The following is a 27,338-nucleotide window of genomic DNA, read 5'->3' as shown; positions in this document are numbered from 1 at the left end:
CATCCAAAGCTGGAACCCCACCATAGACTTATTTACATTCACAAATTAGCGTCAAACTAATGGAAGCTATGTTTATCAAAGCAAGAGAAAAACAAAGGTTGAAACGGATAAAATAATTTGTAAGTGAATTAAAAAAATACTACTTAAAAAATATATATTTTACTTTATATACACACACATTCCAATACATTTAGTTTTTTCAGCTACAGATTTTGTTTTCAGATTGAGATATTTTTCCAAGATTTTTTTCTCCCTCCATTTGAGTTTTTATTTTATTTATGTTTCCAGTATTTTAGCAAAACTACTGATGGAAGGAGAAGGGCTTGAAGCCAATTGCATACCTTATAATTTACAGGTCTATCCACAACCTATGATTACAAGACAGACGCCAAACTTAAGAATGCGATCCTGGGAACAAGGATGAGGAAATAATGTCTGTAGTGTGGCCTGTCTTAAGTCTTAAAGTGGGTAAGAAGCTCCCATATTCTTGGAAAGTTTGGAGTAGATTTTCGCCAGATTTTCTATGCAAATCCTACAGGCAAACGCAGAACTCTCTAAAAGGACTTCTTCTGGCCAAAGAGCATCTTGGAATGAGCTGGAGAATGTCACTGGAGACTCATTACTTTAGCGACCCTATCTCGGACAAGCATAAACCATCAAATGGGCGGAAAGGACACAGTTGTAAGCACAAGCAATTCTGGTCACAAAAAATCCGAAATCAAATTCAACATAATTGACAAAAAGAACCACCATGTCATTTCACAGAACAAAAGCAGTAGAAAATTTAATTTGATTTTACAACTTAATCATACAGTAAATGGTGAGTTTCATTATCAATCTTCATGATTAATCCAGCATTTTATAGGAAAAAAAGCACATTCACACAAACTGTATACACACATTCTAGCTACAATCACACATATAAGCATCAACAAAACAATAGCTTTATTTTTTTTTCATAAAACAATCTGTACATAGTATCTTCCTCTAGTTTAAGTTTTATACTGAGCCAGAGAAACTAAGGTCAACTGATTCACAGCAGAAAACAAAAACATTTACAGTACAGTTCACAGGTAAACGACCACCGTTGTGCCTATTTAGACTTCCTTCGTTTGGCTTGGGTGGGGCTCGCTGCGGTTTCTGTAAAACCAAATACGTCGGTTAGAGAAAACTTTAGAATGTCTTATGTGAAAGATACCGACTTCGAAACGTCCCTTCGGTGATTATTGTACCTTTAACTGCAGCACTGGTTCCAGGCCTGGCTGACCTCTTCCTGATGCCGCTGTCTACCGCCGGCTCCTCCTCCGCCTCCTTCTCGGCTCGGGAGCTCCGTCTGCTTGGCCCCTTGGGCTTCTCCACAGCAGCTCTGGGAGAACCACAAAGACAAACAACAAACAAGGAGAGAAAAAACAGGACGTGGATCTGTTACTAACGAGCAACCATTTCTGCTTTACTCAACATTGTAATACCAAAGAGGACTCTGCTGTTTTTCCTCATCTACCACAGATACTGTCCATCTTCATCCCAACAGCATCCACCGACTACGTCGACATGATCACTGCTTCTGTCTTTGCAGCACAACCATGTCAAAATACATACCTTGGGACTATGTTGATGGGCGTCTTTCTTTTCTTTGCCCATCTGTGATAGAAGTGGAAAAACAGCGGTAAACTATCAACTGTGCTGAACAAACACTTTTACCACCTCACCATATCATGACAATCCCAATGTGGAGATACAGCCGTGTGGTAATGATCTGCCTTTGATTTGACATGCTTTAAATATCATATAATCTCATGCTAATCATACATACCAAGTTCGAAGGCCTTCGCTCATCACGTACCCCAATGGTCAACCAAAAATACCTCCAAATTGTTTCAATGGAGACAGAAATCCCCAAGAATCTCCCAAGATTGGTTTTGCTCTCCGTGAAATTAACGTTAAAAAAAGCGGGCAGCTTAGAAGCCCCGCCACCCAAAACAAGCAGAGAGGACAGCAACGATAATTTTGTAGCCTTACCCCTGCTCTGAACCTGTTGAGGTGTCTTCGCCTGAAAAACACAGGAGCAAGTGATCTATTAGGACTCTAAAGTTTCCAAAAATGTTAACGCTTGTTTTTTTCTTCTGAAAGGAAAAAAATCAGTTACCCGTCTTCTCAGTCGAGGGAGGCTCCTGTGAGGTTTCTGGCTGCAGAGGTGCTGAAACATGAGGAGAAACATCTACAGTGATGGAAAACATCTACATGCACAACTGTTTAAAAAGCTACAAGAAGCTGTGTGTGTGTGAAAGTAAAGCAACATCATGTGCATAGTAGCAGATAAATTTGTTGGCACCCTGATAAAATGTTTAAATAGTTTTTAAATACATTTGCATAAAATCAATTTTTTAATTAAACATACTGAAAATTTCAAAAATGTAGAAAAAAAACCAAACTAAATAAAAAACAACTGTTCCTTATCAATTTCTTTAAAATAAAAGTAGCTCAATAATTTTTCAAACTGTATGAGTTAATCAGCTTTTCTAGAAACATAATTAAATCTTAAGTAATTTGTGACAATTTTCATTCATCCCCCAATTATTTACCGTTAGGTGATTTTTTTTTTTATTCTGCAGTTATCTTTATGTCAATTAGTACATAAAGATAGATAATGTACTAATTATCTATTAGTAGTAGATAGTAGAAACAACTATCCCACTGTAAAATAAAAGAAGAAAAAATCTCTACCCAGTTTTTCCCCCCGTCAATTCAATTAATGTACTGAAATTAAATGAAAATGATTAGATATTAGAATTTCCACATATTGGGAAATAATGGTGCTGCAATATACTTTTTCTTTTTATAAATCTTTGCTATGGCTGCCAATAAATTTGTATGCATATGCAGACAATAGCCCTAAATTTCCCCATTTAGGGCCAAAATCCAAAAATCAATGAACACAGGGGTGACAATACGTACACTAACAAGATGAATATTTTTCATGACTTGCTAGGCATGTACCTGGGGTGGCCTGGGTGGATTCAGCTGCTGCTGCTGGCGGCGGCACAGAAGGTTCTGCAGCTGGGACATCTGTCTGGCTTGCTGGAACTGCACTGGGAATACCAGTAGGTGAGGAGGTGATGTGGGAAGCCTCACCGGGTCCGCTTGCAGCAACAATCGGAAGAACAGATGTTACAGAAGATTGTATGGGAGGGACTGTAGAAACCCCGGAGCCAACTACAGTCGCAACGGGAGCTTGAGAATTTACAGGTGGTGGCTGATTTGAGACCGAGACTGGTGCAGGAGCCTGTCCAACAATCTGAGTAGGAATTGTAACTTGACTGGGGATTTCATTAGAAACCACAGGTGGATTATTATTTGAACTAACAACAGTAGTATGAGGAGCTTGTGTTTCAGTCTGATTAGCAGGATGTAGAAAGACCTGCTGTGGGATACCCCCTGTATGACCCTGCAGGGGCCTTTCTACAGTAGTTTGTTGGGAGTCGCCTTTGCCAGAAACGGATCCAGAGGCTGATGTGGGCATTACTTTCATTTGGGAAGTAGGGGACGGAGGCACAGGACTCTTTCGAACAGCCATGGGGCTGGAGCAAGGAGGTGGAGAAGCCAAAGGTGGCTGAAAGGAAGCCGATACAGACGGGCCTGGGTGGGGAGAAGGCTGATGCGCCGCGACAGCAGATTTCTGAGAGGAACTCACCTCACTTGGAGTTTCTGGTTTGATGCTTCCTTGGTTAAACTGCTGAGGAGCTACAAGAGTACTAATTGGCCCTGTTGGCGACATACTAGTGGTTATGTGGACCTGTCCAAGACCACTCCTGTTAGACTGAGTGCTTGTCATTGTAGCCCCTGTTGTTTGAGAGGAGCTAGGGGCATGAGAAAGATGGATGTTTGCAGCTGAGACCTGTAAGGACCCCACCATGGTAACAGACTGTGATACGACTCCTGAATTAGGAGCCACAGAGGAAGCTGGGACCTGGAAAATTGGGTTAATAAATACAGGTGTAGTGGTGATAAATTGTGCAGGTCGAGGGCCAGAGTTCTGATGCCGGATGTCTTGAGGTCTTATATTCTTGTTAGGGACGGCCACCATGGTGGACACCATTGATGCTGGCACCTGTGAAGTGGGGGCAGATGTAATGGGGTTTGATGTAACAAACACTGTTATCTGGTTGGGGGAAATGTTACTAGATGACGCGGGGATCTGTATGACTGACTGAACACTGGTCACAGGTTTTGGACCGGGGCTTGGTTTGACCACTGAACTAGCAGTGTTTACTGCAGAACTGGCACTAACAGAGGAGGCGAAAGTGTTCTGACCAGAAGTAGGCATACTGGTGCTTAGACCTGGATTGGCATTAGTGTTAGTGCAGACTGAGCTGGTAAGAGTAGCTGCTGGATTTACATTTGAATTTACAAAGCTAGGTAATGGGTTGTGTTTAAGACTAAGGGTACTACTGGAGTTTACAGCAGTGGATGGGTGCGAGCTTGGAATTGAAGTAGGTGGCAAGGCAGAAGCACTGGTAGGAACTAGAGCAGATCTAGGTACAACTGGAGTTTCATTTGCGGCAGTAGCAGGAGCAGCGGCTGTAGTAACGACAGACGTTGACTTATCTGCGTTCTGAGAACTGCTGGATACAGGTTTGTCTGGATCCAAAGCAGACTTGTTGTTGTCATTCCCTGTTTGCGAGGGCCGAAGTGACATGTTTGGAATATTTGCGTTATCCAGTAACTGGTTAAGGGATGTTGGAGCTGCTCTAAGAGCAGGTGAGACCTCTGAGTCCTGTCCAGTTGCTAGGTGTGTTGGAGGTCTGTCAACTGTGTTAGCCTGCGTTTCAACATCAGGTTTGAGAACCTGATGTGCTGGCATACGAGGGCTTATTCTTGGCGATGATAAATCTCTAAATTGCTGTGTCTGGGCTGGAGGTTGAGCAATTGGTCGCTGCTCTGGTGGCATTATTCCCTGATTTTCCCTAAATCCATCAACAGGGTTGCCATGAATACCATGGAGGGAGCTCTGGCTCTGCTGTGTCTCTATGGCCCCGCCAGCTTGAGAAGGCATTGATACTGGACTCTGTGGTACAGAGGAAGGACTTAGCATCATGGTTTGTCCTTGCGGGTTAACCATCTGCTGCTGGTGAGGAGGGCAATTCATGGTATTTTTTGTCGCCTTCTGCCTTCCTGGACTTGGAGTGGCAGACTTTCGACTGGAAGCCGGACTCGACCTACGACTGTTGCTAGGACTTGCCCTTTTATTCTGACCCCCAGACTGTTTGTCTTGCTTGGCACCTAAAACCCCTACACCGGTTCCAGCAGACTGTTGATTGTTAGAGTTATTTCCTCCTAAATTGCCGTTATTGTTGTTGCCTGGCAGAGTTAGGCTAGGGGGAGCCTGGCCTATGGCTTTCAGAGTTGTTGGGTTCAAACCTTGTTGGTCAAATCCCCTGTTAAGGTTTGGCTGTCTTGGAGGAAGAGGAATGTTAATTTTGGGAGGGAACAACCCTGCAATGGAGGCATTTAGTCTCTCAGGCGAAAGGTTAATTTCTGAGGGCTCAGTGCTTGGTGGTCGATTAGTCGGCGTGAGGGGATGGTGGTAAGGCCTAGGGCTTGCTCTGTTTGGGGTTTTGGGTCTTGAGCTCTGTGAGGATGTTGGGACACTGGGAAAATGAAGGCCAGGCATGTGACCTCCTTGCTGGGGCTGAGTGGTTAACTGCTGCTGAGGACTGGCCCCTGTATGTTGAGGCATCGATGTTTGACCAGGACCTTGCTTCATCATTTGAGGGTTGACAGTCTGGCTGGAAACCATCTGCTGTGTCCCATTTCCAGGTTGAACTCCAATTTCTGAGCCAGCAGGCCTGTCTTGCTTTGTGTGGGGACCAGTGGAGACCTCCTCAGACCCACTGCCTTGGGGTCCTTGCCCTACATCTGGATGAGACATTCTTCGTGCAGCACCTGAAAGCTGGAAAAGATTTTAGAAAGCATTTTAAAAAATTCTGATTTTTTAAAATCAGAATTTTAAAAAGATGCTGCACTTTTAATCAAAAGTTATCTTTTGATTATTAGATATAAATGTTTGTATTAAATCCATTAACATTAAGCCTTACTTGTGGGTTCACCATTAGGGGCATCCCCCTGGCTTTGTCTGGTGAGGGTGGGACACCACCGTGGCCTTGAAGGTTAATCATTACAGGCATGTTTCCCTGCTGCGAAACGGGGTGCCTCTGCACGTCTGTTGGATTGCCTAAACTTCTAGGAGGGAGTTGCCCTCCTGGGGGCATGGGCATGCGATTCTTGGATTCCTGTTGCATCTTTATCATCATCATCATCTGCTGCTGCTGTTGCTGTTGGAATGTAGAGACAAACTTTAGGAACGAGATACAGCTTTTGATGCTGACAAGAAACAATACCATCAAGTCACACAATACGTGTACCTGTTGTTGTAGGCTGGGCTGTTGCAGATGTTGCTGTTGTGACTGTTGTTGCTGCTGCTGTTGTTGTTGCTGCTGCAGCTGATGCATCTGTGGTTGACTTTGTCCTGGTGTTTGTGACCCTGGCATCCCTTGCTGTGCTTGAGCATTCTGAAGATTCTGCATTTGTATCATCTGCTGCTGCTGCTGCATTTGTTGCAATTGTTGTTGTTGTTGTTGTTGCTGCTGCTGTTGTTGTTGCATTTGCTGCTGTTGCATTTGATGTTGCATTTGCTGCTGCATTTGCTGTTGCTGTATATGCTGCTGTTGCATTTGCTGCATTTGATGATGTTGCTGCTGCTGCTGCTGATGTTGCTGCTGCTGCTGTTGATGTTGCTGCTGCTGCTGCTGTTGTTGTTGCTGCTGCTGCTGTTGTTGTTGCTGTATGTATTGCATCGGTACCTGTTGCAGAACTCTCTGTTCTCCAGTCTGACTTTGAAAGCCTATTCAAAACAAGGAGGGTCATAGTCATAACTTAATAACAAATATAATACAATTTTATAAATTATAAGAGTATGCAGCTGTAATAATTGTTTGACTAATTACTGAAAATTTGTACTGAATGTTTTCTTTTTTTTTATTAAAATGTACCTGTAGGCCTATTGGGAAAATCGGGGAGTTTTTGGCCAGAGCTTTCCAAACCCAAACCCTGCTCCCCACTTAGATTAGGCAAATCTGCATCTTCCATGCCAACAGTCCCATCAAGGCCACTGCGAAGAGAAACAAAAATGAGCCATCTGACAAAATAACCAGTTTAAGCATTCAACATAACTGTAACAAATAATTGTTATTACCCAAGTCCCTCTACTTGCTGCTGTCCATCACTCTCTTTGGGCTTCTTCTTTCGGGGTGGTTTCTTCTTTTTGGGTTTAGCTGGATTATCCCCACCAGCTCCCTGCTTCCCCCCTGGTCCAAACTGGCTTGCTGAGATATCACTCTGCAGTAGGTTGACCAGCAGTGGGCTGGTCAGTGTAACATCTTTGCTAACAGGAAAGCCACCTGGCTGTCCACACGGTCCTCCAACTGGCATTTGACCAGCAAACTGTGGGTTGAAGTTCATGCCATGACCTGGAAAGTGACCATTACCCATCTGCATATGCTGGGGGCCTCCCATCATGCCTTGCTGCTGCTGAGCTTGCATATCAGGGACCATCTGCTGCACACCCAACTCCCCTGTCCCACTATTTGGATCTCCAATGACATGTGGATGCTGCTGAGCGGCCTGTTGTTGCTGCTGCTGCAACATAGCTTGTTGTTTTTGTTGCTGAAACTGTTGTTGCTGGTGTTGAATGAGATGATGGCCAGCAGGGAGTCTCATCTGTGGCCCATGCATTCCCATAGTTTGATTAGGATTGCCAGCTATTGGGATTTGCTGAGGCTGTTGTTGGTTCATTTGTTGGTGCTGCTGCTGCTGCTGCAGCTGTTGCAGCTGATGCTGTTGCTGTAACTGCTGCTGCTGCTGAATCTGAGCCATTTGCTGCTGCTGCTGTGGAGTCATCTGTTGTGGGCCAACCTGGCCCTGGAACTGAGGCATGTTACCAGGAACATTGGGGGAAGGGCCACGCATCATCTGGCCGGGCATAACCCCAGGTGGAATCTTTCCTCCAAATGCCTGTTTGTTTCCTTGCATCTGGTTGGCAACCATCTGCTCCATTATCGAGTTTTGTTGTTGCTGCTGCTGCTGTTGCAGGAGCATGGCCTGATGCCCTTGGCCTCCAACCATCTGACCCTGCCCATGCATCACCCCCTGGCCTTGCTGTGGCATCATTTGCTTGGGTGGGGTCATCCCTCCTCTCTGCCCTTGACCAATGGGCCTTGAAAGGACAGTCTGACCTCCACCCTGGCCTTGAACCATCTGGCTGGGGGAGGAGGACACAGGCTGGGCCTGATGCTGGAGGCCCATCATTTGGGTCTGGAGGCCAGGCTGCTGCTGGCCCATACTAGCCCCAGCTGTGGTGCCAGGGGGTGGACCCGGCATACTACTCTGACCAGCCATTATATTGGGTTGAATGTGGGGTGGTCCCTGCATCGAGTTTGGAGTAGATGCTGCTGGCTGGGCTCCTAAATTGAAACAGAAAAAATGTATATAAAAGATTGTAGAAATTACTTTAATATCTTTTTATGACACAAACATATTCATATTTTACATCTCAAATTATACAACCCAAACCTTTGTGCAAATTTGGCAAATCATTTTGTGACATTCCGCAAATTAAAAATAAATGATAAAAAAAATGTCCACTATTACTCTGATATTTAGGAAATTTGGTTAATGCTAACTAACCTAAAACAAAAAGTTTGGTCTGACGTAATTATGGTGAATGAGGTTATGTCTCTTTATGCAGTGCATGCAAATAAATAGTTTGAACACTGTTATAGCAATGCATATTTTTAAAAATGTCGCCAGTCGTCTTTCTCTGATTATTTTCTTCTTGCTCAAACACAAATCTAATAAAACATAAGAAAAAGGACAAATCCAAAAGAAATTGTGAATATTGAGTGAAGAATAATGAAATATAGTTTACATTACACCAATATGATCAATTTCCCCCAATCATACAGCCATCCTTCTGTAGTGTCATTTGAGTTTATCTTATATTATTATGTTTTACCTGTGTGAGTCATTTGTTGGTTCTGCAGCTGCTGAGTTGCTACAGGGGCTCCTGGAGTGCCGCCAGTCACCTGACCTTGAACAAAGTTCATGTTTGGAAAGCCCATAGGACGCTTTGCCATGCCTGCAATCAGTAATTATTCAAGAAATCATCATTACATTAGAAATGATAACTTTAAAGCGATTGTTCTATAAAAACAAAATTGCAGCCTTTAACATGCATGGAAACCAAAAAGAAAAAGAAGCCATTACCAACAATTACTCACCAGGGTGGACTTGGGCTCCCGGCTGCCCATGTTGGGGCATTCCCATGAATCCTTGCTGCATGTTGCCCTGCTGACTGAGAGCCGCTCTGCCTGGTGAGCCGACACCCTGAGGGAACCCCTGAGGAGTCGTAGGTCTCTGAGCCATCATAGGAGGCGTCCCAGGAGAACCTTGCTGAAACGGAGATGAGGACGATCCAGGTGACTTGGCCGTGATGTTGCTCTGTGGTCCAGACGTTGACGGTAGGGGAAGCGGGGGTCTGGGCGGTCCACCGACACCACCTGGAACTGCCTGTTGGCTTTTAGGCTGCGGCGTAGCAAACTGCCCCATCCCTGCAGGCTGTTGCTGCTGTAACTGGCCCTGTCCCATTGCATTAAATAACTGCCCCGCCTGCTGACTACCAAACGGATACGGGGGTGGGGGGTGGTTGGGGGTCTGAACTGTAGCCAGTGATGGTGGGCGTTGAACCATTTGGTTTTGAGGGGGGAGTTTTCTCCAGGCAGGGCCTCCTTGGGCTGCTGGTGGCTGTAGTACGCCAGAGGGCAACTGATTCCAGCCAGGAGGCACACCCATTGGGCCCGCGGGGTTGAATGGAGGTCGAGGTCCGAGCTGGGAGAGCTGAGCCTGCTGCTGAGCTTGCTGCTGGGCCTGCTGCTGTTGCAGTGCGGCAGGGTTGATTGGTCTGCCTGCCTGCAGAGCCTGCATGTGATGAGCAGCCTGAGCAGACATGGGGGCTGAAGCATGAGCAGCGCCCTGTTGGTGTTGAAGCTGCTGCTGCTGCTGGATCATCATTGGGTCCATCACATCTGTGACAACATAGGAATTCTGTTATGCAAGTGCTGTAATGTATTCGCAATTCCAACATCAATCAGTAGATGAAGCGAAAATAAAGACCTAAACCTGTCTGTAAAGGTGGTCTCTGTGCACGAGCGTGCATCTGTCCGCTGCTGCCTGGCAACATAGGCTGACCCACCATGCCAGGCCCACGTGGAACCATCGACGGATTGGGCATCCTTACCCCGCCTTGGAGGATGAAAAAAAAACAAAAAACAATCATAATGCCACCAACTGTAAAAACATACAAACATATTTCCCCCCATGTCATAGTCATACACTATTTTGTGCAAGTTCATGACATAAAACCCAAAAAAGCACTTTGAGGTTTGTGGCTGTAATGTGACATAATGTAAATAAGCTCAAGGGGTATGAAGAGTTTGCGAAGAATTGTAAGCAAATCAATCAAAATCAATATTCTAAAGTAACCACAACAATAGCTAAGAAGAAAAAAAGTTAATGCTGAATAAAACTAAAGAAAAAAAAAACATTTATATTGTTTTTATAACTTGCTCAGACTCGGATGTCTTCTGTGATGTATAGTTTCTCATTCACTGGATAATCTGTTGCTATAAATTGAAACAATCCCATACCTGGACCAGGCTGACCTGGAAAGCCACCATCCATTCTCATCTGACCAGGTGCACCAATTGGTCCATTCACCCTTACTTCTTGTCCTCTGTTTGGTCCAACAGCCACATTGATTGCTCCCTCGCCTGAATAATAAAATGTAAAAGAAAAGCAGTAAATATGGATTTGCATGTTCATTAAATTTCCAAAGAAACCCATGTTTGAGTTATGCTTCTGTCACCTTCTATTTGCACAGAGAGAATACCCAGGTCTCTGAGCTGCTGCTGGTTGTTCTGGGCCAACAGTCTGAGACGCTCTGCTGCGTCTCGGGGAATGTTGAAGGTAACACGGACGCTGTTCCAAGGCTCTACACACTGTGGCTGCAGCTTATCAGTGCCTAAAAGATGATAATTAAATATTATATATTTAATTAGTTATTAATAAAGTTATTACATTTCATCTAATCGTAATGTAGTTTTTTTTCTCACATGTGTTATAGAAAGACAAGATGGAAGGATAAAAAAGTCTAGAACATACAAGAGCTCACAGAAACAAATTGTGCGACTTGTCAAAGTTTTTAGGGCTTGTATATCTTGTGCAACGCACTGTAAATATTTTTAATACAAAATCTTATACATGTTATATTTTGACACTTATCAAGAATATGAAAGCCCTTAAAATTTAAGAAAGTTAAAACCACCTAGTTAGAAGGAAACATAATAAAAACTGTGGGAAAACAAAGCCATTTTTCCATTATAAGCCACTATAAACAGAGGAAAATTGATTCTGAATAATACATTTATTTTGTAAAAAAAAAAAGAAGAAAAAAACTAACCCATATTAAGCATGTTGGGTATCCCACTGAGAACCGAGTCAAGTTTCTGAGCCAAGTCCTCATCGTTCATGTTGCCTTGAAAGGCAACAAATACTGTGGAGTCCTCGTTCTTTACACCGTGTTCTTCCATCCCGTCTGCCTTCTTAACTTCGTCTACTTCAGTTGTGTTGCATTCATGGCAACTATCAGCTTCTTCGACTGCATCGTCCCCAACACCTGAGTCTCTGTCTGAATCGTTATCAGACTCCAGGTGCTCAGCCTTCTGGGACACGTCAGGCGGGGTCTGTTGGTGAGCCATCCTCCGCCTGTACTAGGAGTGGCGTCTGAACCGCTTTAAGCTGCAGTCACATGTAATAAAGACTCAGGTTAGAACATCTTACAAAAAAAAAAGGCAACAAAAATGTAAAAAAAACTAGGTTGTAGTACACAAAATTTAAGTAAGACCAAGTCAAACATATTATTTATTCCCAAAAAAACAAACAAAAAAAAAACAAGCCAACACTGAGAGAAACTGGAGCTGTTCACTGCTCAGCTTTTTTTTTTTTTAAATCAAAATAAGTTAATAGCAATCAGAAATGACTTGTTGACATAAACAATTTTTAAAGCAACATTAATATTTACAAAACCAAAATCGCAAAGAAAATATGCAAAAACACTTATACTGCACTTTGGATAGGTAAAAAACAAAAAGTGCTTCACAAAAACTAAAAATGCATCAAACGACCTAATTTAGGGGAGGTGGGCTAAAAACAAAAAGTTTATAACAAAGTCAGGGACTGACTGAATGAATGACATACTTGGTAGGCTACAATTTCTCAGTGGCCACAGATTCTGATATTATATTTGACCAGCAGGATGGACTTTTTCCACCCTGGACCTTTGGAGAAGATGTCGATTTTATTGACCAAGAATAAAGATATGAAGGACGAGCAGTTTCATGACAGAAGGAAAAATAACAGCAGTAGAATTGTGCCTTCACTGCAATTAGTATCAATGCAATATTCAACAATCTCACTCACTTTTTCCAATATCGAGCTCCGCAACAGCTCAGATGAAAAACCTTCTGCGCAGTTCTGAGGACTCAACACTTCTCAAGTAGTTGGAATACAATTGGCACGTACTTGTAAAATGTTGTACGTGCATCCCACATATTTCTGACACGGATTACAGCATTAACACTGGCTCATTCACAGTGGTTTAATCCTAAACCTGAACTTGATATATGCTGTACTCAACAGGGTATATTATTTCAGTTCCAGGTTGGCAGTACAACAACCAACGTCCTCTAAAGTCAGAACATGGCTGCCACATCAAAGCAGCAATACAGACTTAGAAGCTTATAACAATATGGAAGGAAATGTTTTCTTTTTGTGCTTAAATGATTACAAAAGGAAAGATGAATATCTATTGTTAATGGACTACTGTATATTGCTTTAAGTAATTAGCAAGCTAAAAAGATAAAATCACACTGTTTGTCTGACATCCTACTAGGGAATCCTTGACATGGTTGGGTTATTATGCTAGATTTTACAGAATTTGCACGTTTCCTTTCACTGTTTTCAATCAACCAAAAAGCTAAAAGACTAGAAATCAATTGACCAGATTTTATTTCTGTGCCCGAACCCAATGTGTCTTTTTTATTACCTGATGTTTTTTTTTTTTCCTATTTAGTAAATATATTTTTCTTCGTCAATTTTTTGGATATCAAACAAATGTGTACCGGTAGACTTAAGTGTGCTGGCTGAAGCCGTAGATCTGCTCACTTTCTGTTCCTCAAGAGATTTGCTGATGAAGTTTCAGATGACCCACATGCATTGTGTTAACAGATCTGCTCTGCCTTACACACAGCCTCTGAAGGGAAGCAGTTTTCTGGTGCACAATCACACCAGAACTATTTGTCCTGAGACCCTCTGTAGATCAGAACTCAGCTATATCTGAATTATTGCTGATTGAAGGGGCTGTCATTAATCAAGCAGCATCCCCTTCAACATTCACTGGAGTCTGTCTATCTAAACCAAGTATTATCAGGCATTTTACATTTAATGTCCACACAGTAATAACTTGAAAGGAGGAATGAACAGGCAACAGATTCTCTGGATTCGACACTGAGTAAAAAATACCAGCATTTCACTACAAATAAGGTGCTTACTCGTGTAAAACAAAAATAAATAACATAATCTATTGTTCTAAACTCTAAAACACAATTATTCAAATTGTTGCAAAAGTCAAATGTTGATAAAGACAGTTTATGCATAAAGTTTGATCGTCATTATTTCGATTTTAAAACAAAGACTTAAAATTTAATAGCCACAAGCTAAGAAGTAGTTTTATTGGACAAGACATTACCCATTTGTTGTGTTGCTCTTTAGAGTAACGCAAGCACAACATGTTGACATTAGTAGGTCGATTGGTTGGGTTGCATGCCCAGGTAGCCAGGCAGCATTAAAGGAGCCACAATGCTTAAAAAGGGAATGCAATACTCCTGGATTAGTAACTAAATCTCTCCCGTTTTTCTGTAGTAAAACTAATGGGTGTTGCTACTTCCGTTTCCACATTATTCCCTTTAGCAACAAAAAAGTGTTGAATCCCTCTTCTGCCATCTCACACACAGTTATGGCTGCACATTACATCGTAAATATATTGTAATGGTCATATCAGTGTGTGTGGTACTGATGTGGCAAAGGACTGAGAAGCACTAAGAAACGCCTGTTATATACCAGGTGTCAGGAATTTTCACGTTTAATGCCAAAATGTATTCAATTTTTGGACTGTGGATGATACTGGTAAAAATAACAAATATTGGACTAAATTATGGGCCAAAATCGACACTGAATGTGCGTATGAACTTAAACATAATTGCGCATTTAAACGAGCATTGTTGACACTCAAAGGTTGGAAATATTTGACTAAATTACCCCTAAACTTGGATAAGTCTGTTACATATAAAGACATATAAAGTTTCAAGCAGCGTATAGTACTGTATCTACAGTAAGTGAGGAGCTGTGCTTTGCTTTTCTTCTTCTTTTTTTTTTTTTTTTTTACAATGATCGCAATTTCCAAAGAGGGGCCACATAGGGAAAATCAAGAGCCAGTGGAAAATTTTGCACATTTAAAACGAATAGACATGTGTTTATTAATGTACATCGACCGTTCTTAATAATGAAAGCAAGAAGAAAAACATAAAATCACATTATGACAGAAGCAGCACACACTAAACACACCTGTAGGTCACATCAATTTGACCGGTGACGTTCTGTCTGTCAAAGCAGATATATCTCAATTTTAGAAGCGTCTTTTGTCGATGTACAGTGCAGTGTGGTTTCTACCCCCAGTCAGTTAATATGACACTGTTTAAATGGAGCACTTTAAACGAGGTCCAGCTTGATTGAATGATGATGATGGGGCCCAGCAGTAGTATGGGCCTTAACGCAAATATAAGGTAACGAAATTTCCGACGCAAACGCTCATATGCAGTTTCATTTGTGGTTGTGCACATTTGACCAATAGTAGACAATGTCTACACCCCACATCTTTAGGTTTGAGGTGATGCAGCTTAAAGATATACAAATTGGAAGTCAAAACTGTTCATCCTAGCGTCTCCGTCAACTACAGCTAATTCCAGCTAGCAACCGCTAGCCAGCTAACAGAGAAGGTAACTCAACACGAATGCATTCAAGCGCCTACGCTTAGCTGAAAAATTCACTCATTTTAAATTTCCACACCTTATAATTAGTTAGAGCGAAACACCTTACCACACATAATCGTGAGGAAATATGGTTAACCAGTTGAAATCTGCTTGCTAGGAAGGCTAACAAAACATGATTCTCGTTAGCAGGTTAACAGAATGACTTCCGATGTTGCTTTCCAAAATAAAACTCCAGTTGTGGTAAAAGCTTGAACAACGTCGTTAAAAAAACAAACATACAATTTGCTTTATTTAACCCTCGTGTGTGTCTGGATATTTTATGTTTTCAAATTTTATTTTCGCCATATCGATGTCTTGTATGTGTGTTAAATACGCCTTTCCTTTGCTGTCGTTGCAATCCCTTCAAATGTTTATTCATAAGCTGTGAATCCAATTTTCATGGGGTTGAGCAAAAAACTTTTTGATGGCTTTTTAAAGACAAAAAATAAAAATGGATCATAATTAATGTTGATGGCAATTCTTGACAATCCCCTTTTCAGAAAGTCTGCGGCCAAAAATATGAAATATGAGCCTACAATGGGCTCTGGGGGGGATAACATGAGATGAGCAGAGGTTGAAATGCTGAAAAATCAAAATTATTCAATCAAAAATGATGTAATTATTTTTGCTGCCCGGTTTTTCACAATCACATCCTTATGTTGCAACTCAGTGTGTTAAAATCTGCAGTCATCATTTTAAAATCTTGTTTAAATGAAAAACAGAAAGAAAGAACTAGTGAAACATTCTTTATTGTTTGGACGGATGGCTGCAAACTGTTTGCCCAGACATCAGTTGTGCAAATGTGTGCCTACCGCACTGCACCCAGAAAAGATGAAAGACTAAAACTGATCTAATTGAGATTGGCATTTACATTTCAGTGATAAAGTATGCAAAAACATTTTCCTCATACCTTAAATACAATCTAATACAATTACACCGGTACACAAATAATTAGCATTGATTGGTATGTGTTAATAAAACTAAATAAACGATAATAATGTATACAGTCAAATAAACATTACCTTAAAAACAGAAACCATATTAAATTATTTAGAAAGAATCCAGCCACATAACCTTCAAATTAAGAAAATGCAAATATTCAGTTTCTACAGGATTAGTTTAATTGCACTCATCAAACACTTAACTGATATCTAAGACCTGTGGAACTTAATAAAAATATCTTGGTAAAGAGAAGAGAAAAGAACAGAATTTAGTCTAAAATTGGATGTAACAACTTTTCAGTGTCATAGTGCATCCGTGCAGTATTCACAGCACTTCCCTTTTCCCACATTTTATTGTGTTAGAGCCTTATTCCAAATTGTTTTAAATATACTTCTTTCCTCAAAATTCTACACACAAATACTCCATTAAGACAATGTACAAAAACGTTTTTGAGTTTTGCATTTAAAAAAAAAGAAAACCAAAAAAATAATAATTGTCTGAGTCCAGACTTGAATAAGACCGAACATCTCTCCAGAGATCTGACAATAACTGCAGACATCTCCCCTCCCACATGATGGAGCTTGAGAAGAACTGCAAAAAATGAGCTCAACTGCCTAAAGATAGGCAGACACTGATTTTAGGCTGTAATCGTTGCCAAAAGCGAATCGACAAAGTATTAAACAAATGCTGTGAATACTTCTGTAAATGTGACACTACCATAATGGGGTGTGTGTAGGATTTTGAGGAAAGAGATTAAATCGACACAATTTTGGAATAAGGGTGTAACATAACAAGAAGTAGAAAAAGTGAAGTTATCTGAATACTTTCCGGATGCACTCTAGTCTGAAGCATGGTCCCAAAAAGCCAACGCAACAGTTCCAGTTCCAGCAGCTTTACTAAGTAACATTGAATCACAGTTACATGCCACAGAAAGAGCAGGGGAGCTTGTTAGTTTAGTCTGAGATGCTCCTTCTCAGGTGAGATGCAGCAAGGATTTGTAACAGGTGTAAACGTTTCCACTAAGCTTTTGGTGCCTATGTGAAATGCAATCACAAAGTAAGCAAAGGTGATTCAAATATGTTATAAATGATGACTTTTTGGTCTGGCATACCCCTTCATTTTTCAAACGAGTGCTTGCAAGACTGATTATTTTCCAAAGGAATTTCACTCATAATTCCTGAAAGCCATTTCTAGTGCAAAACTCGGGAACTTAAGTAGTAAAAAAAAAATAGTTCCCATAACTTCACCAACCGCTCATGCTTCTGTTTCACTTTGATTCAATAATAAACTTTACATTACTGTGTATAATACAAGCAGCTGACTTTTAAACCATTTCTGGGATGGGTGTGTTCTTTTACAAGTGGGTACACTGTGGTAGGACGGTCCTTGAGGTTGAGAAAGTAGGTGCACTATGATCAACATTAAAGTGGATCTACTTTAAAATTTAATATTCTAAAAGAGGGTCAGATTTGTACCAGATTAGTTCTGGGAAACCTGCATGTGTTTCTCCTGTTAGATGATTGGAGAGTGGATTAGCTTGTCGTTTTATTTATTAAGCAGCCTCCTTTCTTCCTCATTAAAAACCACTTGCTCTTACTGTTGCAGTAAGGAGGAAGTAATGCACTAAGGCATGTTGGACATAGTGAGGGCGGAGGCATCGGCGCTGCGGGGATCTTTCACCCCGATGATGAGATCATTGGTTCTCCGTGTTCCCTCCACCAACGAAAGAACGTCCCTCCATTCGACATTGTGCCCTTTTGCCTCCAGCAGCTCCACATCGTCCTTTAAAAACTCAGCTGTAGTAGATAAAGTAAAAGAAAAAAAAAAAAAAACACGACAAGAAGGTTAAGATATTTTTTCTTATGTGGTTCAAATATAACGCTCACAAAGAGTGTAGCAATCACAACTTGCTTGGATTGTTTGTACTGCATGTCTCTATGAGGTATTTTACACTGTTGGACACTTTTATGGCAACCCTGCCTTCAAATAAGTTAATCTTTTAGTGCGGGAGCATAATCTGAAACGGAGCTTTTAAGAAAAGGCATACTTTTTTGTTACATTTCTGAGCTTATATGGCCATGTGTTAAGAATAAAAATTTTTACCAGAAGACCATATGATGACCCATTTTATATTTTCTGGCACAATATCCTACCTTTTCATTTGAAAGTTCCTGGTATTTTAAATAATCCATGTTGTGCAGTCAAACAAGGCTTCCACAGCTTTCAGAAGAGAAACGGGCCCACACCATAACAGATCCCCCACCATAACAGATCCCCCACCATACTAAATAGCGGTCTGTGGTACTATTCTACATACAAATTCCTTGTTTCAAGCCAGATAAACCTAGAATGTCTGAGTGCTAAAAAAGCTGATGTTTGTTCTCAGCTGACCACAGTGCATTCTTCTTACAGTCCCAGTAATAGTATAGTAAACCGGTGTGTTTGCATGTGATAGGACAGGAAAGACCCGCATATGGAAAGCAGCTAATAGCTATATACAGGTGCTGCAGTTTTATAACAGTGATGTTTGTTGATATTTTCCTATCTATGATACCATCCTGCTCTCTGTGCGTATGGTGGAAAGAAGAATATGGGTTATTGTCCATCTTACAGAACAGATACATGGGTCTCAGTCTCATGTCATGTTTATACTTCAGTAAAACAAAAATGTATGAGTTACTGCAAGATCCCAGAAAGTCTAAATGTCTGAAAAAGTTAATAAAAGCCTTTAAAATCGTTTCAACATGTTTGCTTAGCTCTGGTAACTGCTGGTATAGACACAGACACTTGGTGTTTTTGTTTGCCAGAGGCAAGCTTCTACTTTATATAGAGTGCATAATAAATTATGCAGTAACAATGTGTAGCAGTACATGCTTAGAGCAGGAGAGGTTAATGTTTGTGGAGACAAATGAATCATTCTGAACACGTTAAATTGAACTTGACACTTGATCGAAAAGACTCAACTTATTTCTAAATATACATTCTAACTTTTCTAACTTATGTAGCTTATCCCAATATGATACCTTAACACTGGCCTAAAGAGGAAGTATCACTATGTTTGTGCCCAACCTGACAGAAGAGGAAAAACTCACCGTCCACCAGGAGTATGTTGTCCTCCAGCTGTGGGTGGAGTCTGCCATACGCTAAACTGTCACTCATATTTTTGCGCAAAGAGAGAACATTCATAAGTACCTGTGGAGGAATTACATGAACTGTAATAAATATACATTTTAAGAGAGAGCTGTACGTGTAACAGGACTAAAAGGTGAATATTTAACCTGTGTGATGCCGCTGAGGGCCTTCTCTCCGTTGGAGGATCCAACGGCCACATATGTGCCGCATAATCCCACAGCCGGCCTCACCGCTGTGGGCATCAGGAAGGACATGGGTCTTTTTCTAGCCTCAATGAGGTTGTGCTGCAACAACAAGGAAAACGTAAAGATAAGAGCAGTAAGATGGTGCAACAAATGATTTAATGAAGAAGTAGGTCAAGCTGAAAGTTATACATACAGGGTTAGGTGATGAGCTCAGTGTTTCATTAGGCCACGAAAAGTCCAGGATCTGGCTATTTAGAAGAATACCTGACAAAGTCACTATCCTGCTGCCGAATGGTTTATTTAGCGAGCTAAAAGAAAATAAAAATACAATGTGTTGCAACTTTAATAATTTGTTTTTTTGGGGGGTTTTTTAGTTATCAAACTGACAATAAGACGTACCTGACGACTGAAACAATGTGGTCATCTGGGCCCATAACCATGACCTGTGCGGCTGCTGCACCGTCCTTCATTGGAAATGATGAAGAGTAATGGTTGACCGAGAAAGCTTGGGAGTCGTTGATCATCTTTCGGAGCTGGGAAGCCTCTGGTTTACTGGAAGACCAAAGGGAAGAGGTTCTGTACTGATGTTTTACTAAGAGAGAGAGAATAATTTGGCTTCTTACAAGGTGGATTCATTTATACCTCAGCATCTTATCAACAATCTCTGAGACCGAATCGTTAAACATAGGGTCTCCCAGCCCACTAGAAAGGGCCAATGCTATCTTCACAGCCTGGGGAGGTTATTGTCAAATAAAACAGAAGAAAACACAAATCAGTCCAGCATACAAAGTGGTTATACTCTATAATCAAAATTTAAATATATATATATTATTATTTACCTCTGCAATCCAGTGGTAGGTGCTACTTCTGGGCACTTGGCTGGTAATGTTGTAGCCTTCAAGAATATTGAGTGCAGTGATCAATCCAACACCTGCATGTGGGGCTGGGGCGGCCATGATATGATGTCCTTCAAAAACACCAACAGATCACAATATTAAAGACATGATGATATCAAACACGAACAAATCAAATAATAAAAGGGGCTAAAATATGTAGTTACTAAATACGATCGGTGTTTGCATTTAATTTGGATTCCTAGACTAAAAACAGGTCACTTCAGGTAAAAAAGAGCATCAATGATACTTCTGCCAAAGTCAAGGATGGACTCATTCTAGAATCATCCAGGAAACACAGAGGACCGGTAGAAACAAGTGTCTATACCAGGTCAAGTGAATATTGTAGTTGAAAGTGTCTCTCCAACTGCTCAGATGGGTAATAAGGAACATTTACCTTGATAGGTGATTTCCACTGGCTGTTGTATGACAGTGCTGTAGTTTCCAAAGTCTTCCTCCGTCAGCACGCCGTCTTTTGCTTTCACCTATTACAAAGCTAGAATTAGGTTAAATATGCTTATATTGCTTGCTTTTCCAAAACATATTGCACCAGTTAGAGTTAAATATGTTCTTTCTGTCAAGTTGCGGTAAGAGACAAACCTTTCAAGATGTCGATGAGGAACAAGATTTTCCAGTGTTTGCAACTGACTGCAGTATGTTATCTATCATCGAGCTAAAGTCTTCTTCCAGTGTGTTTGTGCCTCGCTAATCAAACACACAGCTTAACACCAGGTAGAGTACTTTTAAAGGTCATGTCAGGGTCACTGAATCAACTGGGTGACAATATCAACTGATCAGTGGTTTGCTTGTTTCTTATACGCTGATATTTATTCAGCTCTGTGTAGGTCATTTTATTGAAAAGTCGGTTATCAAATCCCACTGTTCAGCAGGGGTTTTTATGTGACAGACCAATAGGCCAGAGATCAACAAAGAGAAAGGAAAATGATACATGGTTGTACAACAGCTTTTTTGTATCAAAAATATGTATTCAGCCACCCTTCCATTGATGTAACTTAATTAAGCCTACTGCAACCGATTGCCTTCAGAAGCAATAAGATTACAGAGCTGGGATGCAGAGATCAGCAGTTCAAGTGGGACAATTTGTTTACAACACAACTGTGAGTTAAGCACTCCACAAATCTGGTGTTTATGGGGTAAGAAGAAAGTTATTGTCAGAATAAAGCAACAAGAAGTCCTGTTTGGAGTTTGTCATAAGCCATGAAGAGGACACAGCAAACGTGGAAAAAAAAGTGCTCTGGTCAGATGAGACCAAAATGAAACTTTCTGGAGTGTTAATGCAGAAAAGTTGTTCTCAAATCATGTGTACAAGGTTAATCTGCATCTTATTCATCAAAGCTACACAATCAGTAGTTATCATTGAATGCCACCAAAATCTTTAACTTTCTTTAGAGCATGGTGCAACACAACAGTGTATTATAAATGTGTTAAACTGCAGGCTATACAGAAAATGTTATAGCATTTTTGTTTATAATATTCCTGTGCAACCAGTAATAACCATATTATTAACAATAATTCCCATTTTGACATTAGTGTTCAATAAAATCAATAAAATGATACAATAAAATGAAGGTGCAACTAGACTTTTGATATCTGCAGAACAAAACTCATCTTGTATGGACACTATGCAAAATTCATGACTGTTAATATAATCAGACAGAAATCAGTCTTCCTTACTGCAGCCACCATTTCCTGTGCCAGCTTCCCATTGTAGAACTCTGATATTCCTTTGTCTGCAACCGCGTCCAAAATGTCTGCTAAATCAAGGCGTCGGGTGAACTGTCCAGAGAGTGGAGCCTGACCGTTGGGGAGGAACAAATCCCGAAATGCATCGGACACGTTCTTATTCTTCACTTTATTCACAGCTTCCGCTGCAAAACAATAAACAAATGAAAGGGAGAGAGAGAGATGAGATTACAGCTAAAGTTTGTGTGCCTTCACTTTATGTTGTTTGAGAGAAACATGGTGCTTTGCTTCTGTCTGCAAAAAAGGAGCAACTGTAATGACAGTTAGTTGCACCCGGTGTCTGGCATGATAATAATCTATAATTACCCAGATCGTGAGTAACGTTGAATCCATTTCTGGCTACATCTGCTGCCATGGAAACAACATCCTTCCATGGTATCCTAGCAAAATAAAATGTTAAGTCAACAAACAACTTAATGGTCACGCCAACAATCCTTAGTTAATCATTTTAAGTTGATAAAGCAAGATAGAATAAAATACTGTTCAACAGCAGAGGCAGCTGGCACGTGATAACACAGCAGGCAACAATTTCACTGCAAAAGCAACAAGTTTGCTCCGAAATCACAGCCAGATCTTGTTTTTTTACGTCTGAACATCACAGCTTAAAAACATATTGTTACAGTTAACTTAACACATAAAAAAAACATAGAATAAAAGCAAAATATTTGGTTTTATTAAAATAATTTCAACAGAAAAAATGAGATTAATGGAGAAAGCAAAGTATAATGGCTTGTAACAGATTTAATAAATAATTTAAACTGTATAAGGACCTGCCGTAGAGCTGGTGAGCCTGATGCATCCCACTGAGCATCCCTGGAACTCCCACTAGCAACCCTGACTGAAAAAAAAGAAAACCACACGTTAGAGGCAGCAGAAAGCAGCTTCTGACCTTCATCTCTCACTTCTAGCAGGCTGACATGAAGAAGAAAGACGTACTTTAAGGTCGAGGTTTGCGAGCAGCATGTTCTCCTGAATGGCAGATGGTGCCGTCTCTCTGAAGTCAATCACTCTTGTCTCATTCTTACGAATGTTGTGCACCAACATAACGCCACCGCTACACATCAAAAGAGCACAACGCAGACGTTCAAGCAAGACAGAGGCAAATATAAAGCATGTGATGAACAGATAAAAAGTAGTGCTGATTGTATAATTATTGCTTTTAAACATTACATTTTGGCCTCATACATGCTATGTCCACTACATGCCTTGTGGCGAAGTAGTACAAACAAGGTTTCTTATGTTGTTCTTTCAACAGTGGCTTTATTTTTGCCATTCTTCAATGATGAAGGCCAGATCTGTGGAGTGCTTGACTAACAACTGTCCAATCGACAAATTCTCTCACCTGAGCCGTAAATCTCTGCAGCTTAGCTCAGCTTTACCATTGGCCTCTTGGCAGCTTCTCTGATTAATGCTTTTCTACCCTGACAGTCAATTTAGGCTGGACGGTACGTTTTCAGTCTCTTCCTATACTCAAATGATGGACTGCATGTCCCTCAGTTAGATATAAAAAGCTTTTTTATAATGTTTTATAGCCTGAATGTTCTTCAAACCTCGCCAAAACTTTGTTTTTGGTCTTTCTGTGTTGTTCCTTAATCTTCATGTTGCTGTTTTTTAACTAAAGTTTAAGTAACTCACCCTCCAATGCCAGAGGTGTGAGGGTGTACAATTCCCAAACAGAGAGCGGCAGCGATGGCAGCATCCACACTGGACCCCTGCTTCCCCAAAACCTCAAACCCCAGAGACGTACACTGAGCTACATCTGTCACCACCGCTCCCTGGTTAAAGACCTGAAAACATAAAAAGACAACAAAAGGAGGCATATTCATCACACCTTTATTATGAAATGGCTTATACGGGTGTAGACAAGCAGATACGCAATCCGTAATCTCTTAATTATTAACTTGAGAGAAACAGAAGTGATGCAACGCTGTTGTTCATTGAATGAGCAGGAAGCAGCAAAAGGTCAGCACCTGTGGATCGCCAAAGTAGATCTGCATGATGAGGGCAACAGTGACCCCGGTAGCGAAGGTGAGACAGGCCGTGATTATGACCGTCAGCCCGTCCCGCTGGCAGGCGCAGTCCTCTGTGAAAGGGTCGACGGTGGTCTCCCGCAGCGAGGCGACATCGTGGCTGGCCAAGTCTGAGGCCGAGGACGGGAGACGCTGCAGGCGAGCCGACTTCAGAAACAGATCTGGGTCTGAGTAAAGCGTAAATGAAAAGCAGCCATAAGTGAGAAAAGAAGAGGACGCAGTGTTTCACAAAAAAAAAAAAAAAAAAAAACTGGTGTTAGATTTCACTTCTAAATTACGACTCTATGTAGTGAAACTAGAACTAACTGAACCTGTGTGAGTGATTTATTACAATGGTACCAAAAATAGATTTAAATTAACAAGCACCATACGCTCAGCTAGGAAGTATTTTGCATAATGATTCCTGACGTGACTTCCTGTGCCCTACCTGTGTCTTGCTCGCTCAGGACGTTGTCATCATCTTTGCGGGATTTCAGGGTGTTTTCTCCAGACGTCACATCATCCTCAGGCAGCCGGGGAAAGCTGGTGATGCTCATGTAGTCCACTGGAGAGTAGGCGCTCCCCAAGGTTGTCTCCTGGTTGGCATCCTTGTCCACCCCACTTCCACCAGGATAGGCTGCCACAGCTTCTGGAGCAGGGTTGTGCATGACTTGCAGTGGATCTTGTGCTGACTTGGTTTTCTAAATTCTTGAATTAGGCCAAGAAATACATGTTTGTAAAAAAAAAGAAAGAAAAGAAAAAAAAGAAAAAGGTAATGAGAAATGTATGGATTTCCTCTTTTGAGGGACTGCAAATCCGGAACCTGAAGCTTCTTTAAATTCTCATGATATCCCAATCCTGCAGGGATTTGTAGTTGTAAGTGTGATTGTGGTACATCTAAGATCACTGCAGCCGGGTATAATTGGGAAACGTTTCATTAGGCCAAAGCATCCGTCTGTAGCTCCAATGATGGTGATTTTCCTACCACCTGGAGATAAAAAAAAACAAACAGGCAGATTGACTGACTAGTTTTAGATAAGCAGTTTCCTTGATACAACTACGATGAGCTTGCGTCTTGTAGGATTTAATAAAACACATTAACGCCTAAAGCTAATGTTTGCACATAGGACAACGTGTTTCCTGGAAGAGTCAAGTAAAAAAAACGAGTTTGTTATTAATAGAAACAACAGCAATATTACCTGTTAAAACTCCGAGGTTAAATTCGTGCGCTGTTTATTTACCGCGCTGCTACAAGCTAACTCATCTTTCACTGCTTCTAAGAGGATCGGTGTGAAGCAATAATACTTACCCTTGTCGTAAAATACATGTTGTTCAATATAGCCATTCCTTGGCGGTGTTTTTTTTTTTAAGGTTTTTATGCGAAGCAGGTGAGGAGGAAGGACGGAGTCATCCCAGCGACCGAATCCCTCCCCGCAGACAGACAGCAGCCGCAGCTCGACGCTGAAGTTCACTTCCTATTGAGTGTCGGACAACCGGTAGGACTTGTTAGAGGATAATTATCGGAATTTGAACACCCAGTTTTAAATATACATTTGAGTGTAAAAAAAAAAAAAAAGACGGTAAAATTGGATACCTTTAATATTTGTCAGGCAAAAAAATAGCCAAAGGGCTCTGGTCGTCTTCTTTATACCAACGTCAGACTTACTTCAGTGGAAAAGAGCTCGAGGCCTTGAAGGTTCACTGAAATCTGTTTCTGAAAGACATAAATCCCCCGCCTTTTCGCCTATCTACATCATTGCAATAAGAGAGGGAACTCTCTTTGCCCGATTCCTGGACTTGCTGCCTCGGAGTATGGGTTAACCTGCTGGAGTGGATAAGCACGTCATAGCAGGTGCATAAACCTGCTCAGCCTTAAACCCTCCCTTTATTTATTGTCTTCTTCTCCCACACCTGAGGAAAGAATGAAAAGGTCTCAGATGTCGGTCTACTGCTACTTTTTCTCTCTCTTTTTATTATTTGTTCCCCAAGGGGAAAACAAGATGAGAAGAAAAAAAAACAGGTAGCAGCTATATTAATAGTTGGTTTTTGACATGGACAACATCTAGGTTGGGATGTTGTCCTGGGCTTTTTGCCCAGGACAACTCCTCTGGAACCCGACGTACAAATAAATAAACTCCAAAATACAAGCTTATATTTCAGTTTTGATCTTCATTGGGAGACACAGATGTCATTCAATGTATCAACGCAGGGCTTAAATCATTTAAATACAAAAAAAACAGACATCTGTTTTTATGTATGGTGCAGAAATTTCTGAAAGCTTATGTGAAGATACCATGTCTGCATAATATAATCACTTTTCTCCATACATTATGGCAATATTATTTGCAGTAATATACTCTTTTGCACTCCCATCTAAATAATTTTTTATCCAAATTTCAAAAATGTCTATCTAGCTCTTGGTTTTCCTCTAAACATGTTAAATTTTAAAAGCACAGTTGTGACAGAGTGCCTCTCCCTCAATTTCCCTTCATGTTTTATTTCACTTTTAATTTGCTTTATTAGCTTTGTGCAGGGAAGCAGAAGGAGGAACTCCTCTATGGCGCTGTTAATGTAACTGCCCCTGGCCACATTATAACATTAAACCTGAGACTGACAAAAAATATCACCCTTACCGCCAAAAAGAAATCATGGAGACTTGTGCCGTTCCTTTTGGGTGTTTATTTTCAGCATAATTGTGTGTGTTTTCATGATTTCTGTATTGAGTTTCTTGTGCACACTATTTTAAGTCAGTGTTACACACAAGAACACAACGCCCAGATCTACAGACAATATTTACACTTGATCGCCACACCCATCTGTTCACATAATGTGGCTTCATTCCTGAACCGTTTCTTAACTACATTCACCTTGTTGTCTCCAACAATATAAGCAGAACCAGCCCTCGATTGTTAGGGTGTGTAAAATAAAGTTTGAAATGTTATCTAATAAGTTAAAACATATAAATGAAGATACCCGTTTTATTTAACAATATTTTTTTAATGCCAAATTGTTTGTTCATTATTAGAACAACTAATGTATCGCTTCCTGCATTTGGTGATGTTTAATTACATTCAGAAATTAATGTCAGAGTCAGACTTAAAATAATGACACAGAATTCAGGTCTTAACCTGAGTATTTATTCTTGTTACTGTTATT

The 27,338-nt window shown here is 40.9% G+C and overlaps 2 protein-coding genes across 6 annotated transcripts; both read right to left on the bottom strand.

Annotated features, from left to right (window-relative positions):
• Nucleotides 1-757: 757 nt before the first annotated feature.
• ncoa6 (nuclear receptor coactivator 6) lies at nucleotides 758-15,452 on the bottom strand. Of its 4 annotated transcripts, none has more exons than XM_008413880.3 (17): nucleotides 15,325-15,452; nucleotides 11,573-11,910; nucleotides 10,979-11,134; nucleotides 10,761-10,883; nucleotides 10,228-10,356; nucleotides 9,336-10,139; nucleotides 9,071-9,193; nucleotides 7,253-8,519; nucleotides 7,050-7,168; nucleotides 6,423-6,901; nucleotides 6,096-6,332; nucleotides 2,998-5,950; nucleotides 2,147-2,197; nucleotides 2,020-2,050; nucleotides 1,600-1,641; nucleotides 1,233-1,366; nucleotides 758-1,140 (listed from the first exon to the last, which is right to left on the bottom strand). In XM_008413880.3, exons 2-17 carry the CDS (start codon nucleotides 11,868-11,870, stop codon nucleotides 1,094-1,096), a joined length of 6,993 nt encoding a protein of 2,330 aa, XP_008412102.2. In that variant the 5' UTR covers nucleotides 11,871-11,910; nucleotides 15,325-15,452; the 3' UTR covers nucleotides 758-1,093. The 4 variants fall into 4 exon arrangements, with proteins under 4 accessions (XP_008412102.2, XP_081465196.1, XP_008412103.2 ...); XM_081609070.1 differs by having other exon boundaries at nucleotides 6,096-6,326; XM_008413881.3 differs by having other exon boundaries at nucleotides 10,234-10,356.
• Nucleotides 15,453-15,990: 538 nt separating this feature from the next.
• ggt7 (gamma-glutamyltransferase 7) lies at nucleotides 15,991-26,074 on the bottom strand. Of its 2 annotated transcripts, XM_008413879.3 has the most exons (18): nucleotides 25,777-26,074; nucleotides 25,492-25,657; nucleotides 25,006-25,170; nucleotides 24,631-24,890; nucleotides 24,144-24,370; nucleotides 23,809-23,960; nucleotides 23,110-23,227; nucleotides 22,944-23,011; nucleotides 22,480-22,553; nucleotides 22,105-22,298; nucleotides 20,807-20,894; nucleotides 20,356-20,483; nucleotides 20,159-20,247; nucleotides 19,916-20,068; nucleotides 19,710-19,824; nucleotides 19,478-19,615; nucleotides 19,292-19,391; nucleotides 15,991-17,995 (listed from the first exon to the last, which is right to left on the bottom strand). In XM_008413879.3, the coding sequence occupies exons 4-18, from the start codon at nucleotides 24,848-24,850 to the stop codon at nucleotides 17,823-17,825; spliced, it is 2,037 nt and encodes a 678-aa protein (XP_008412101.1). In that variant the 5' UTR covers nucleotides 24,851-24,890; nucleotides 25,006-25,170; nucleotides 25,492-25,657; nucleotides 25,777-26,074; the 3' UTR covers nucleotides 15,991-17,822. The 2 variants fall into 2 exon arrangements, with proteins under 2 accessions (XP_008412101.1, XP_081465197.1); XM_081609071.1 differs by lacking the exon at nucleotides 25,777-26,074 and having other exon boundaries at nucleotides 24,631-25,170; nucleotides 25,492-25,694.
• Nucleotides 26,075-27,338: the final 1,264 nt, after the last annotated feature.

This window comes from Poecilia reticulata, chromosome 7, assembly GCF_904066995.2.
Source record: "Poecilia reticulata chromosome 7, P_reticulata-male-v2, whole genome shotgun sequence".
Classification (NCBI taxonomy): Eukaryota; Metazoa; Chordata; class Actinopteri; order Cyprinodontiformes; family Poeciliidae; genus Poecilia; species Poecilia reticulata.
Note: the sequence above shows the minus strand (reverse complement) of the source record. Positions and strands in the feature narration are given on the sequence as shown.

Excerpts from the sequence above, each read along its gene's own strand:
- ncoa6 (XM_008413880.3), bottom strand. The coding sequence starts at position 11,870 with ATGGCTCACCAACAGACCCCGCCTGACGTGTCCCAGAAGGCTGAGCAC. Across the intron at positions 8,520-9,070 it reads CCAACAAATGACTCACACAG|GAGCCCAGCCAGCAGCATCT; the intron begins GTAAAACATAAT and ends GTTTCAATTTAG. Across the intron at positions 1,642-2,019 it reads TCAACAGGTTCAGAGCAGGG|ATGGGCAAAGAAAAGAAAGA; the intron begins GTAAGGCTACAA and ends CTTCTATCACAG.
- ggt7 (XM_008413879.3), bottom strand. The coding sequence starts at position 24,850 with ATGCACAACCCTGCTCCAGAAGCTGTGGCAGCCTATCCTGGTGGAAGT. Across the intron at positions 23,012-23,109 it reads TCGCAAACCTCGACCTTAAA|TCAGGGTTGCTAGTGGGAGT; the intron begins GTACGTCTTTCT and ends CTTTTTTTTCAG. Across the intron at positions 19,616-19,709 it reads TGAGCTCATCACCTAACCCT|CACAACCTCATTGAGGCTAG; the intron begins GTATGTATAACT and ends TTGTTGTTGCAG.